Source organism: Apteryx mantelli, chromosome 2 (assembly GCF_036417845.1).
Source record: "Apteryx mantelli isolate bAptMan1 chromosome 2, bAptMan1.hap1, whole genome shotgun sequence".
Taxonomy (NCBI): domain Eukaryota; kingdom Metazoa; phylum Chordata; class Aves; order Apterygiformes; family Apterygidae; genus Apteryx; species Apteryx mantelli.
In genome coordinates, this window is record NC_089979.1 from 100,616,507 (window position 1) to 100,631,589 (window position 15,083).

The 15,083-nt window shown below is 35.5% G+C and overlaps 1 protein-coding gene across 1 annotated transcript in view; it reads left to right on the top strand.

Annotated features, from left to right (window-relative positions):
• The window catches only part of TMEM245 (transmembrane protein 245), a 90,436-nt gene that overhangs the window by 16,992 nt on the left and 58,361 nt on the right, over positions 1 to 15,083 (top strand). The window contains exons 5-6 of the mRNA XM_067292171.1: positions 3,126 to 3,338; positions 7,871 to 8,040. Of these exons, the coding sequence (XP_067148272.1) occupies positions 3,126 to 3,338; positions 7,871 to 8,040 (383 nt within the window). The remainder of the gene's footprint in view (positions 1 to 3,125; positions 3,339 to 7,870; positions 8,041 to 15,083) is intronic.

Below are 15,083 nucleotides of genomic sequence, written 5' to 3' on the forward strand. Positions count from 1 at the left end.
TCACGTAACTCTGAAGAGTTTGTTCTGATACCCTGGTCTACAGGCATACAAATTGTTTGCCTTCCTCTTTATGCTACTGTTCCTTTTCCTTTTGCTTAAGGAAAGAGAAAAGAATAATTCAGAACTGTGTGCCAGCAAGAAATTGACTTGATAGAGAACAGATCATGCAAAGAAAAGAACATGTTTTAATACAGCCAGGAAAATTGGCAATTCTTTGGGTTTTTTATTATACTCAAATTGCTATTGTGGATTCTGATTTTGATATATTATGAACAGCATCTTAAAGATATCCCCAGATTCTTTATCAGGTACTAGGTTAGCTATTTGGGAAAGACTGTCTTACTGTCTCATTTGTTGGAAGACAGAAAGTGTTTTTTCAGGTTTCATCTGAGACAATACCATGAAGCACACCGAATGGTATCTTACAGGACCTGAAGTTGCTCTAAATCAATTCTAGCAGTCAGTCTTCCCCACTTGTGTTGATGAGGCAACAAAATGTGTGTGTGTGGTGGGGGAGGTTTGTTTTAATTTTATTTCCTGAGTTAGTTTTTTTGACTGACTGCTGTCTGATCATCTTAGTGTCAGGTGCTGATGCTAAGGAGTCTGCGTCTTTGGTACGGGGAGAATGCTGGGTAATGGTAGTGCCAATTTAGTTTGGCCTAAACTGCTGTGGAACCACATTCCGAAAAAGCTTTTCTCTTCTTGAGATCCTCTAACACTTTAAGTCTTGGATTTGTTTTTTGTTTTTTGTTTTTTTTTAAACTTTTTCACCTTTTTCTGAGTTCTTTCCCATTTGTGTTTTGTCTTCTGTGAACAGTCTGCTTATATCTATACAGAAACTGTAAGAAAATGAGTTGGGTTTAATTGGTGCTATTCTTAAGAATAATATTACTGCTATTTAATTAAGTTTTTCTTCATTGCAGAAATATGTTGATCTGATTCTTCATTCCAAAAGGAAGGAATATTCTTTTCTTTTGTAATGACTTTGCCAAGGCTTTTGGGGTCAAAAAGGGTCAGATAAAGCCTATTCCACATGAGGGAAGTTATTATGCCAAATTCTTTTGTTTTTCTATTTTGGCTTTTAGCATTTCTTTTCCTTTGATAAACATTAGTTTCTGCTTGTTGTCTTATGTTTATTATCTATTTGGGGAAGAAAGTAAAAAGAAAGGAGCTGAGTAAGTTGAATGGGTAGGAGGGGAATTCTCAGTTACCAAGCATGCTGCTCTCAATCTTGTGTTCCTTTACCAAATCTTAAGCTGGATGCATTTGGCTCTTCCTCAGTGTACTCCTCTGCCTAATTGAAGGTAGACTGAAGAGTATAGGGGAATGATAGAAATTTTGTTTCTTATGACAGCGGAAAGCTTCTGTCTATAGGTAACTCCATCTTCCCTCATGAAAAATTAACTTGTGCCTTTTTCTGCAAAGTACAGCTACGTACGATAGGGTCATCCTTCCCTGCTTTGAGATACGAACTGATTTGTCAAGCAGCACTCCACCTGAAACAACTTCTGTGTTTAGCTGTTTGCCGAGTTCCTTCTTTCAGGTTGCCTCCTGTAATTCTTTTGGGGATATTATGAAGTTGCACCAAATATGTTACCAGCAGCCAGCTGACTTTTCCCTTCATTGTTGCAGTGTCTATTGGGTGAATCAGCAAAAGAGCTGTGTTACTGTATTAGTGCTGTTAGGAAGCGCTTATAAGCGCTAAAAAGTTTTGCTTCCTTGTAATACAACACCAGTGTGGATTACTGCAGCACGAAGTGTTCATCTAGTGTGCAAGGCTGCAGAATTTGTTACTCTACCACTGCTGTACATGTACAACAAATTTGTCTTACTATACACGCTAGGCTCTTGTGCTGTAGGCTTTAGTGGCTGTAGTGACACAGTGCAGCAAAAACTGCATGTATGAAATATATGAATTGCTTGACTGATATGCATGGTAGTATATTGTAATACAGTCCCTACAACAGTCTTTCTTTATGGGACGTAAGTGGTTGGTGTTAACATAACACAAGTCCAGTGAAAGAGTTGTTCTTTGCTTGTGTGCTGCAGTATGTAACAACATGGGAAATTGCCTTTTATTCTTCAGCATGGAATAGCTTTTCAGGTTATCTTGTGTGGCTGTTCTTCCTCCCTGGTCATAAATGTTCTTCAAGTAATGGTATATGGGAAGCCTCTGCATTTACTCACCTGCACAGAGCCTATCCTCAGTAAAAGTTAATACTGGATTTCAAGGGTAGAGATGCTACCTGCAGTGACTGAAGATAAGTCTGGTATCATCCATACTAGTCTGATACTAGGCAGACTTCCAAACTAAAAAGTTATTTAAAAAAATTACTCAAGTTCTGTAGACAAGACTTTTATATTGGACATAATATTTTTTGCTTGAAACCGCCATTTGTTGAACCCTTAATGCCTTTATTTTTTAACCTGTAAGTTCACATTTTTGAATTGAACTTAATCTTTTCTAAGTTATGAATGAGAGAACAACAGCATTTGTCAACCACTAACTTACGCTTGCTGTTGTTACTGAATTAGGTTAAACAAGCAAGTAATTTAAGATCGCAGCATGAATGCTGTGTTTGTAATGCGAATGTTCAGGAAAAGAAAGTATAATAAGAATTTTGTAAGATGGGAGCATCCTCTTCAAACTATGTTTTATTTTTTGCTTAAATGAGCTTTGAGCACATTTAAGAGCCCTTAAAGTGAAGAGAAATCAAAGATTTTATTTTAGCACTTCAGACTTCTGTTCTTCTGTTGAAAGTGAAATCTACTCTGGTTTTCTGAGTTTTATGATTGTTTGATAGAGTATATTTAGCTTCTCTAATTTCCTGGCAGTGGGAGGAGGCCTCTAAGAGGCTGTAGCATCCTTTCTTCTTTCCTCTTCTTCCTCCCCCATTAGCACTGCCTGGCATGGCGTTGCATGATGTGGAAGACCTTGCACAGGCCTGTTCTAGTTTTTTCAAAATCTAGATTAGTGCTAAGGCTATCCCTTTCTTCTAGAGAAATTACCGTAAAAGTAGGTTAAATTGCCACTAAGGAGCATATTCTGTTCTGTACAAGACATTGATGTGAGAATTCCTACTTGTTCCACTGCCATTTATTTATTTTTTGTTTGTTTATTTTAGAAGCAACAGAAGGTGATCAGCCTGCACATGCTTCATCTTCTTTCTCCTCCTCTTCGTTGTCTTCTGGGAGCAGGCAAAGGCCTGAGATTGGAGCTTTTCTTCGAAAAAAGAAAACGAGTGATATTTACTTTGTTACACTTGTGTGGGCCATTGTCATTGTGCAGATATGGCTAAATTTCTGGATTGTGCAGCTATTGCCAGTGCCTTTTGCAGGTAATAAAATTACTATGTACGTACATTAAATGATGACTTTGGATAGCCTTAGACTTTGTTAAATACAGTATAAATAAAATCTTACTTCTATTGTAGGCTTGTGTGAGTTCTTAAAACAAGAAATCTTGAGAAAGTTTAGGAGTGTGCAGAGTTAATTAACTTACTGTCACCAGTTAAGTCTTTCTGCATGGTTATAATGTTCTTGACCAATTACATCTTCAAATAGGAAGATTGAAGTGCAGCGTCCTGTATCATGTGGGCCCAGGCCCACTCTGCCATTTTGAAACTGCTTTGTCTGTTGACTGTCATTATGTATTTATGTTACCTGGAATAAATGAGTCACACCTTACACTTAGGAATACTTTTTGACTTTTGCATGTGCTTTTGGAGCACTTTGTTTTTCTTACTTTTGGTGTCGTGTCTTTCATTTTTTGCATCTATTGCTAAGGCATGTCTTAGCATGAGCTGTACTTCAAAACTGAGTAACAGCTATGTGTTTTAATTTGCATTAAAAAATGTTTTGCTAAGTTCAGTGAACAATCACAAGATAAATTAGATTCTAATTCTAGCTCTGAGGTTAATTGGCTTTGTTGCTTCACATCTATGTGCATCTGTTCTCTTATCTGTAAAGCGATAGTGACATATTTCTGATGGCTATATGAAGAAGTTATTTTAAAACTGCATGCTATTTATTTCAATAATTTTTTACAGGAGGGGAAGAGAGAGAAGGGAAGACAGGAGCTCTGGAAATGTGCATGAGCTACTAATGAATCTGAAGCCTTCCTTTTTTATTTTATTTATTCCTTGCTGTAAACAGAGAATTGAGTTCCCTGGTCTCATTAGACTTCATTTAAACTTCACTTAAAACACTGCTTTTCAGCTTTTTTATTTATTGCACACTTAAATATAACTATTATCCCTTTCACCAAGCCATTATAACTGTCCAGTTGTGCATTTGGAAATCAAGAATGTAGAGCCATGCTTACAGGTTTGAGAGGCTCTTAACGTTGTTATGAACTCTGAGAAACATGGTGAAAGAAACAGCTGCATGTTTGTCTGTGGTGTTGTAGTAGAGGCTAAAAGGTAATTTGATCATTAGACATATAAATAGCTGAATATAGGATAAGAGGAGAAAGAGAGTTTTAATCTTTGTTTCCTACCAGTGCGGTTACTACTGCAAGTACTCTGCCCAGTTTTGGTGACGGGGCATCATGGGAGATGATGATGACAGGTTGGTCAGAGCTTGTAAGCAAGCCATAAAAATGATCAAGAGGTTAGGAAAGATGTTTTAGAATTACCAGAAGCAGAGTTTAAATGGCTAAATTTATTCAAGGAATGACTGTTTAGAAATACCTATGTAGGGTGGGAGGCAAAATGGGTGTAGCAGGTATTTCTGCAGTTTGGCAGACAACAAGCAATAGTTTTTAAGCTAGAGCCAGACATATCTAGACTGTAAAGCACACATCTAATACTGAAGTGACTTTCCAAAGGCTTCTGTGGATTGTTTGCTGCTGCCAATGCTTAGAAGTGCCTGAACAAGAAGCTTAAGCCGAACAGAAATTAATTTGGGAATATTTGTAACCTGTTACCTTAGTTGCGAGACTGGGTGTTAAGTGCTTGTTTTTGCTTGTAAAACCGATTAATATAACCAAATGGCTGCAAAACCCTTATGAAGGGGCAGTGTGATTATGAAAGGAGCCAAACTCAGAGCAGTGGATCATGCTAAGTATCAGAAAGGAAATGAGGATAACCTGGATTGTTAAAAATGAAGTATTAAAAATAATTTAGTAGTGGGCAATAGCATTGTAAAGCAAAGGTTTCCTTGCAACTTTTCAAGTCTAAGGTGACTAATAAATCTAAGGACCCTAGAGATCTTAAGGAAAATGCTTCTAGAACTTGAGAGAGAGAGAAATCAACCCCTTTCAATTTAAGATTTTTTGGAGTTCCTTATGATGGTAGACATGACTATTACATGAAGTAGGTAGCATTTAGATTATCATAAAATACCTTACTACCATTAACACTTTTTCTTGAAGTCATTTCCACTTCAGTAGAACAAGATGCTCTTTAAAAATTGCCTAACGTAGAGGGTGGAAAATAATAATTCCATAAAGTGAAAAGGGGCAAAAGTGAACAACTTTTCAGCTTTTACATGTGTGGTGTTTTTTTTAATTCTGTTTTGTCTTCAGTTCATTTTCTGCTTCTGGCAGATGTTTGGATTTTCTTACTGCATAATCTTTCTCTTCTTTTGTTCATGTCTTTCTAATAACATCTCTCTTTTATTTTTCTCTCATCTGTTATGCCCAATCATATAGCTGTAGTTATGTTAGGTTAAAAAACCTCCTGATATCACCTTTGCAATGATGGTACACTGAGTTATTTCAGAGCAGATTATTTAAATAACAGAAGGTTAGAATGTCATTTCATGTTTATTGTTTGCTTCTTGTAAAATGAAAGTTTACCCTGTTTTGGTGAGCAGCAGTTTATGCATTTACTGTCAATCACAATTCCATCATGCAAATCTTCAACCTGCAAGTTAAATGCTGGGACTCGCACTGTTTTTTTCTTTTCTGTGTGTTTGTTAGATAATCATAGTTAGAGTATTAGAGTATTCTTATTTCTTTAAGAGAATAATTCACATGTTTACCACATGGTGGTGCCAAAGGTAAGTAAAACAAATTTGAGCAAACTTAAGTGAGCGCTCAATGGACAAGAACATGAGCTATTACAGAAGGGGTTTACAGATAATGAGCTTTTGTTGAACTTTGATAAAATGCACTGTGGATATTAAAAGTTGATCTTTTGGGCTATATGTGGCATTTTCCGTATTCCCAGATAGAAGCATGATGTGAATATTGGGGGGAAGGGAGGGCTGTTTTGATGGTGGTATGTGGCAATAAGTAATGCAATTGCTTTGGAGAATACTCTCATGTAATAAAAAAGCTTTATTAAAAGTATACTTGAACTTAATTAGGCATTGTTACACATATTGCCTTTCCACAAAAAGTTATTTTAATGTGTAAGTAGAATTTTAACACCATCTGTAATTGTTGATCCACATGTGACAATTACTGTTACTGAACTCTTGTTAAAAAAATAACTGAGGGAAGAAATGATCTGAATATGATTCTCTTGCTAATAGCTTCATTTTGATTTCCTTTAGAATAATACTTTTCACTATTTGAGGATGAGAAGCACAGTGTTTTATTTAGAGGCTTGTGAATCAATTGTTCATGTCAGGACTGAGTTATGAGACCTTTGGGTCTGTTACTGCTAAATATGAAAATTAAGGAACATCAACTTAAAAGATCGCATAATTATGTTTTTCTTATATGGTATGTTTTCATCAATAGCCCCGTAAAATCAGCTGTAATACAAATCTTTGTTTATAGTGTGAATTAATTGATTTTTCTGTTTTGATGTTATACTTGTAGTCTTAGTGGCTTTGGAAGAGTAACGGATTTTTTTTTTTATTATTTTAAGTGGTGAAAGCTAAGTAATTTAAGTGATATAACATGCTGTTAAATAAAAAGGAATATGGCAGACTTTCCATGACTATTAGATAAAACCAATTAGCTTCAAAGGAAAGTTTCATAAGTTTCATACTATTTTCTTACATATTTTGATGCTTCACAAGTTTTTAATATATACTTAGTAAGGGAAAGAGTGCTTGCATTAAGGAATTATAACCATAAGCCTTATATTTCATTGCAGGTAAACAGGCATGATCTTTTATTTCTATAACTGTAATGCTACACTGTTTTAGTGTTGTTAAGAGCTCTTTCATTAACTTACAGTGGGGATGTATTTTAGGAGTATTGAAGAAAAGCTGGTCTTGGTAGCAAAATGCTTCCTTTCAGGAAAAAACTTGTAAATGTATTAAGTTGTCTGGTTTTAAGGAGCAATATGGATTTTTCTGAAGCTTTTTGTGATCATCTTCAAGCTAAGATATAAAGCTGGTGTCAATATAATATTTTTAGATTCTTAAAAGCAAAATAAATCACTAGTTGTACTTAGCTGTGGGTTTAAATAAACACTTCTTTATTGTGAATGTTACATGCATGATCTGCTGTCAGTCTTTAAAGGAAAGATACAGCTTTTGCAATGTGGAGGACCTAAAACTTAAGAATTGGGGCAGAAAAGTTTGTTTTGAGTAAGATACTATGAAGTTCTGCATATAGTATCTGTGTGGAGTCTTGTGGCATGTTATGTGCTCAACCATGTGTTACAACTGCAGTACTGAATAATGGAATTGCACCTTCTTATCCCAGGCCTTGCTAAAGTCAATTAGTTGCTTGATCATGCAGTGTGCAGGCACTTTTCTTCTGGTGCCATTTAAATTTCAAGTGGATAAGCATGTCTCTAAAGTGAATGAGGAGATTAGTACTAAAACCACTTCAAAATTCTAAAAGTGGTTTCTGATGCAAAAGAATCTTTCTTTCTTTTTATATAGGTCTTTCAGACCAGAATAGATGTGTGCTCTTATACTCCTCTGAAATCTCTAATACTTTATTTCTTTCTTTTCTTTATAGTTTGGGCACTTAAAAAACTTGTGGTCCACTTTGGAGTTTTGAACTTCATGGCAAGCCGTTGCAGTACTTGGTGGCAACTTATGGAAAATTTTGTGATGGAGCGTCAGGAAGCTCTTGCTCCACGGCCTATTAGAGGGCTTGGAAGAGTCATGCTAAAGCTTGACAGTAAGGTATTTCTACTTACTCTCTTAAGCAACTTGAAAGTTTATTTTTTGTTAACTGTGTGCTCAAATGCTTTTACTCTTAAAATAAGTGTCATTAATGGACATGTCCCTCATGTAAAAGTATATCTGTCTTATGGTGGATTTTACATCATGTCTCTTCTGTCACTGTTCACACTGAAGTACACATTTAAACTTTGTAACATAATTATGTGCAAAGCCTGACAGAAGTTGCTCTTTAAAAAGTTTTAAAGTTTTAAGGTTTTAAAAGTTTAAAAGCAGGAAACTTCCTATAGTTCAGCCACCTTATCTGATTACAAAGATATTGAAACTAATCAGCTTGAATATGAAGGATGAAATGTTCCTACTTCTGTTGTGCAAACTTAATTTTAAAAAGCAACCTGTTTCATTCTGTAAGTAGGGCTTGAGCTAGTTCAACCACACTTGTTTATACTGCATGGAAGTAGTTGCTGAACATGGTGGCTTGGTGATACTGAAGGTATTTTCTGGCTTCCCTGTCTAAAAGAAGAAAAATGTGGGGTAAGGTATTTGAGAAGTGCTGTAGAAAAAGGCCTTGTTTGCTCTTTCCCCCCCGCTCCCAGCACTCACAATGCACCCACGCAGATAAAGTGCAGAGCTCCATAAAATTTATGAACCCCTGTTAGTTTTCACTTAGCCTGATAGATTACTTTATTTATAATAGTTTTGCCAGTGTACAACAATGTACTATAATTGTGCTGTCAAAGTATTCCTGACTTTCAAAAAAGCTGTTACCTTGGAGTTTCTGTAACTTAAAAGGCTGAACCCTGTAAGTATGTTTATCAGAGCATCAGCACATGGTTAAATCTGTGTGCAAGTTATAGTTCTGAATTCCTACAGGAAAAGGAAGAGCTTAAGAACAGATCTTCTAAGGGGTAAATGGATGTCAGAGATGCAAACAAAAAAGCAAATAAGTAACAGTTTCACAGAATTCGTTGCGAAGGAATTTGAAAAAGGAAAAGCTTTTGAGACTATAGCTTTGAATAAGTTAAAGGGTATCCAAAGATAGTGTGGAAGATTAATGTGTTAGAGAAGTTTACAGTAGATAAAGCTTTTTATTAACAGTTTTTATATTGGGAGTAAGAAGAATCTCTAGACATAACATTGTAATAGTTCCTGAGTTGTCAAGTCTAGTATCTTTGTATCACAGAACTATATGATATAATATTCTTCCTAAGTCCACTAAGTCTTTTTTCATTAAAGAAGTTAGAAGTTTTGTCCTTTTGTGCAGCAGTCAGCTTAAATATATTTGAGGTCAGCTTATATTCATGTTCTTGTTCCAAACTTGTTCTTTTGTTTAGATAGTTCATTTCTCCCTCTCTCCCCATTTTTAGATGACAGTCATATTCCTTCTGAATCTGTGTGGTGTAAATTAAAGCAATCCAACCTCTTCTAGCCTTTATAAGGAAGACCTGATTTTTTTGCATCATTCTGTTGTTCTCTCTAATTTCAGGTCATGTGGCTTTATTGTGGGTGACTGGCATTATGTGCAGTCTTCCCATGCTTGTCATACTAGTGCTTTTGTATGGTTTTTATGCTCTGCTGGATATGCTTATTTTGGTACATTGTAGGGTCATGGATGCATCTTTGAGAATCTGGAAAGCAATGCCAATAGGATTATAGCAGTTGTGGTATTTGTGGGGATGGGGAAAAGAGTAGCGAAAAATGACATCCTTGCAAGCTTCTGGAAGGGAAGGATAAGCTGTATTTGAGTTGAATCACCAAACATTTTGGTTTTGGTAAGCACTGTTAAAAACATTAAATGCCTTTGTGGGAAGAGCAGACTTGTTACAGCTCATCATTTAGGACTCTATCATAAGGAAAAGAAATGATTTCTTGTGAAAAATAGAGATTGAAGGATCATTTCCAATGCAATTATGTTAAATTTTTATTATTTTATCTGGACTTTTCATTCCTGAGAGCCAAAGCTGCTTAGTGATTTTTGTGTTCTGAGCTGAAGAGGAGGCTGAATCTTGGCATCAGGATATATCAGGGCTCTTGGCTAAGCACAACAAGATGTTGACAAGATCTGTTTCACATGAACATCCAGTGGTACTACTTGGTCTCTGTAAAGTGGTATGCCTACAGATCAGAAACAGTTGCACGGCTGAGAGCAAGGGTAGTAAGGAGGAGGAAAGCATCTTGGTGTGGCATGTCTTCTTCCCCCCCCCCCCCCAAAAAAAAAAAAAAAAAAAAAAAAGGAAGCCTAGGATGCTAGCGTAGGTGGTCAGGAAAATAAACCATTGGGAGAAACTATGGACTTGCAAACTGTGAAACTATGGACTTGAAACTATGAAACTTGCACTTGCTCATGCATGCAAGTCTTTGAGCTTTACAGAACATGTCTATTTTTTTTTTTTTTTTTTTTTTTAATAAAAGCAGTAAGAAAAAAGCTGCTATTCATCTTTCCCACTGCTCATCAACCTCTGGTTGTCTCCTTGGTAATGAGGACAAATATCAACTGAAGAGAAATTCTGATCAAGAGGAATGAAAGCAGTGTTTCTTCTTATTTTGTGTGAAAACAATAGATCAGGTTTGCCCATATGTGCAGGCCTGGTTTAAATATGGACTATAGATATAGGATGTCATTACCATATTCTTTCAACCCTGGTTGCACTGTTGCCCCCTGGAGCTGACAGGCAGAGCAATTCAGAAATGGGAGATTTCTTGGACAAAGGAGTTAGGAAAGGGTTCCTTTTTTCATCCAACTAGTCACTGTAAAACTTAGTGTTGTGCATATTCTTACCAGCACTCCAGAGCTAATAACTTGTTTTACTCTGCCTTTTTTTAAAGGTTTTGTTGTCTTCTAATGTGGTGGCTCTAGTCTTTCTTTGATTAGGGTTTGCTCAGTAGTTCAACAGCATAGCCAGCAGTACAAGTCCATGCGCTAACTTTTAATTAATTAGGTTTGTGCTTGTTTTCCCAATTTTTGTATTAATAGATGCGTGTTTTCTGGTAGATTTGAGTGAATCACATAGTTGTTATATGCTCCTTCTAGATACAGCATACTAGAATTTTATATATGGAGGATTGGGTAAAATCAAGGTTTGGTTCTTCTGGTGCCAAGTTTAATGTATAGTTAAAGCATGCACAGAAAATGGGCAGAATCTGTACTGGTGCATGTATTATCCTAGGAAATACTCCCATGGACGTCTAAGTTCTTATATAAATAGTTTTCCAATAAAATACTGGAAAAGTGGCTGTAGTCTTATTAATTTAGGGTGACTTGAACATTTGAATTAAGCCATAGCCTATTTTTAAATGTAGATTGATCATATTTATAGAATCACCTTAAAAGTCAGTATCAGTAAGATAAAAGGCATGTAAGGGCTCCCAGATGTTGTATTTAACATTAATGACACTGATTTTTATTTTCGACATGTAGTGCTTTTTCCTAGTTATTCATCATTTAATTCCAAGAGGCTGAAATTACATAACAACACCTTTCACATTCTTAGTAATAGCTCAGGCTAGAATTGGAGCTCTAGCTTTTGTTGTGTTGTAGCTACCGAGTGGAGAAATATAGGCTTGATCTACTTTATTTTGCAAAATGAACCTGATATAAAGTGGATTTTAATACCAGTTTATGCTAAAATAAGATGAAAGGCAAAGGTATGTTGTTGAGTCTGTAAACAGCTTTTCATTTTTTTGCTGATAAATTATTTCTTAGGAGAAGAGGTAAAATAGAAACAAATATACAGTGTCATTCTGAGGCTTTTGAAGCTTTGTCACTGCTTTCCACTGCTGCTGTTCTTTCTGTGGCCACACAAGCACATAGAAAAACTGTGTGTGTGACATGTTTTATTTTCAAACTTCCTGATGTTCATGTTTCTTTGTAAATCTGCTTCTTGCTTTTGATATTAACATTTGCATTTTTATTACTTTGTAAAGTTCTTGGGTTTTGTTCAGTGGGAACTAATATGAGTTCTAGCCATTGGTGAAAACCCTCGTTGTAACTAAGAGTTTAATGATCTTACCTTGGTTTAAGGAGGAACAAACTTCACTTATTTGATCTTAACTTCTAAAACAGATAAATAATAAAGCTTTTCAGTGTTGTAGTTATGCTGCTAACTGATCAGCATGACTGAAATTAGAGTATAGTCATACAAAAAATGGACCTTAAAATGGGTGTAGTTGAGTGGCTTGGGTGAGAATTAGTAAAGAAAAACAACTGTAGTATAACGGGCGATAATTTTGAATTGAGAAGTGCACAGAACCATCTGGAGAGTTGATAAAACTATGATATGCATAGATTTATTTGATCTACAATCTGCTGGTGTGTATTTATCAGGCTTAATTATATATTTGATATCTCTTCTTATATTGTGTCATTGAATGTGAATGCTGTCATATGAATAGGGTACTAAAAACAGATAAAACTTGTTTAACAATAGCTAATATAATAAGGGGGTTTGAAATATAAGTAAAGCTGCCTGAATGGGAGCATTAATGCAATAAACAAGTATCTCATATCAAGTCTGGATGTTTCGGTAACATGCCCTTCTCAAAGTACTCTTACAAATACTGCTCTGAAATGTGAACTATTATATCTCAGTATAATTAAACCAGAATTGCCTGAGCCATGCTGGTATCTCTGTTAATATTGTTAAGTTGTTATTATTTGTTATATCCCTCTGTCTCAAAAAGTGTGTGTTAATAGTAAAATCTAGATTCTTGCATTAGAACTTTTTATAATCTTTTCTACCTATTGCAATTTATCTTTGGGTCTGGAACAATTTCATTTTCATTCTGTGGATGACTTTACCTGTTTCATTACTTTTTTTTTTTCTCCTTCTATTACTGCATTCTTCAATAATTTTCCACTGTGTTCTTGTCTTTTCTTCCCCTCTTCTTCCATCTTCCCCTGCCACTGACAAGCTGTGGCACTGGCTTAATAAGAAGGTAAATAAACGGACAAATTGTGATACCAACTAATGAATTCTGCGGGGATTTTTTTGCAGCATGAACACTTCTTAACATGCCTTGCTTCTTAGTTTTCTCTCCCAAATGTTTCTTTTCCAGCTCTTGATATAAGCTACTGAAGGTCATATAATTCTAACTGAGCTGTTGTCTTTTACTAAAATAAATGCAGAGTTAAATGTTCTGTGCAGCAGAATACTGCATTAGCCTTTCAAGTGTTAGAGTTTAATTTAGTAGCACTTTTATTTAAGAAAGGTTGATCTTTACCTGCTCCCTACTTGTATGCGTAACAAAGCCAGTTTTCTGCCTGATTAGAGAGCTGTTCTCTGCTCAGGGAAAGCCTCAGTTAACTGAATTAACAGGGGAGTGGCAAGAGTCAGGACCTGAAGTACAGTTGTAAAGCTAGGAACCTAAGTGCTTGCAAATAGTGCATTGACTGGCTTCAGTAAATGCTATTAATCTTTTAGCTTTGAAGTGCCAAACTGGCTTTTAAATGTTTTAGTATAGCATGAGTGAAATGAGAATACCCGTAGTCTCAGAAATGCTGATTGTAAAGATGGTGAAAGGAAAGTAAGGGAAGTGATGGCTAGTAAAAAAGAATAATAATTAAAGCAGTTATAGTATAAAGCAAGTATAGTTACAATAATTTTTCTTTTGTGTGGTTTTTAAAAGTATGCGATGTATATGGAGTGTACTCCTCAGTCAACCTGGATCGTCTTAGTCCACTGGGGTTAATGATATTGTTTTTTGGGAACAGTCCATGAACCTCTAAAAGGCTCTTTGAAGCAGTTAAACTAGGGTATATAGGTGGTGTCTGCTGTGGATGATGGATGAAGAATAATGTTGCAATCAATGTGTAGGCTGAACAGTTATAATTATTTTTGAAAGTTTGATCTTCACTATTTAATCAGTGAGCTCACAGTATTTTGGGGGAAAGCTCTTTGTGAACAAGAGGGTAGAGTTGCTTGTTTTATAATTCAGAGTTATAATTGTTCAGTAAGAGGGCAAATTCAGAAAGTTCTTTTGCCTTTGAATATAATTTGGTTGTTTTAAATTTCATTTTGATTTCTTGACTTTGAAATGTTTGTGCAATGATATGTGAGAGATTATGATCAATAAATATGTGCAACCATAACTCTTCATAAAAATTTTGCTTGTCTGTTAGGGCAGCTTAGGTGAATTACAGTGTTCTCTGAGTCACATTAGAAAGTTCAGTCTCAACTACTTTTTTTTTTTCTCGCCTCTGAGGTTGTTGTTTGCATGTTTTGAAAATTCACTTATGTGGGTCATTTTTTTTTCCTTAATATTGATGCATTGTAAAAATAATTGCCCCTTAATCACTTTGAACTCTAAGGTGGCTGGGTTTGTTTTAGTTTGGAACTTTGCATTATTTCACCAAAACATGTGGATATAACTTCTTAAAAGACTTTTTGGTGCCTAGGACCTATTTTTTGAAACTATTATTTTACTTAGTTTCACAGGAAGAGATCCTTAAAGTGATATAAAATAATCAAGATCAAAAGTTAAAGCAAAAAATTGCTTTGTAAACTACATCATGTTCTTGAGGGTGTGTGTATATATATATAATACATACATACATACACACACACACAGACATATATCAATCAATATATATCAATCATACTCTAACAGATGCGAAGAAAGGAAGAGATTGTTGCTCAGAACACCAGATGTGATTAGAAGGTTGATGCCTTTTGGTACTTTCTCTTTTTGCCTTTCTCTGAAGGCAAGTACTTGTGAGAAAACTAGCGTAAGTTTCAGGTGATGCACTGAGAACCTGGAAATGTAACACCCAGAGGCAACAGAGTTTGAAATATTAGTTGGTTATGGCTGCTAGTGTGAGACCTTAGCTTTTATCTTCTTGTTTTAAGAGCTTCAGTCAAGGAGCTGCTTTAAACTCTCTTACTTGCTTTAAAAGAAAAATATATATAATCACATATTTAACATGGCTTAGTAGGCCAAAGCTTAGCATAGGTTCAGCTGGACTAGCGTGATTTGTTCTTTATGATATTGTCTATAGCAGGAGTTTTTAGAATTTATTTTTAAATGCTGTTGCTGATGGAGGGATGCTG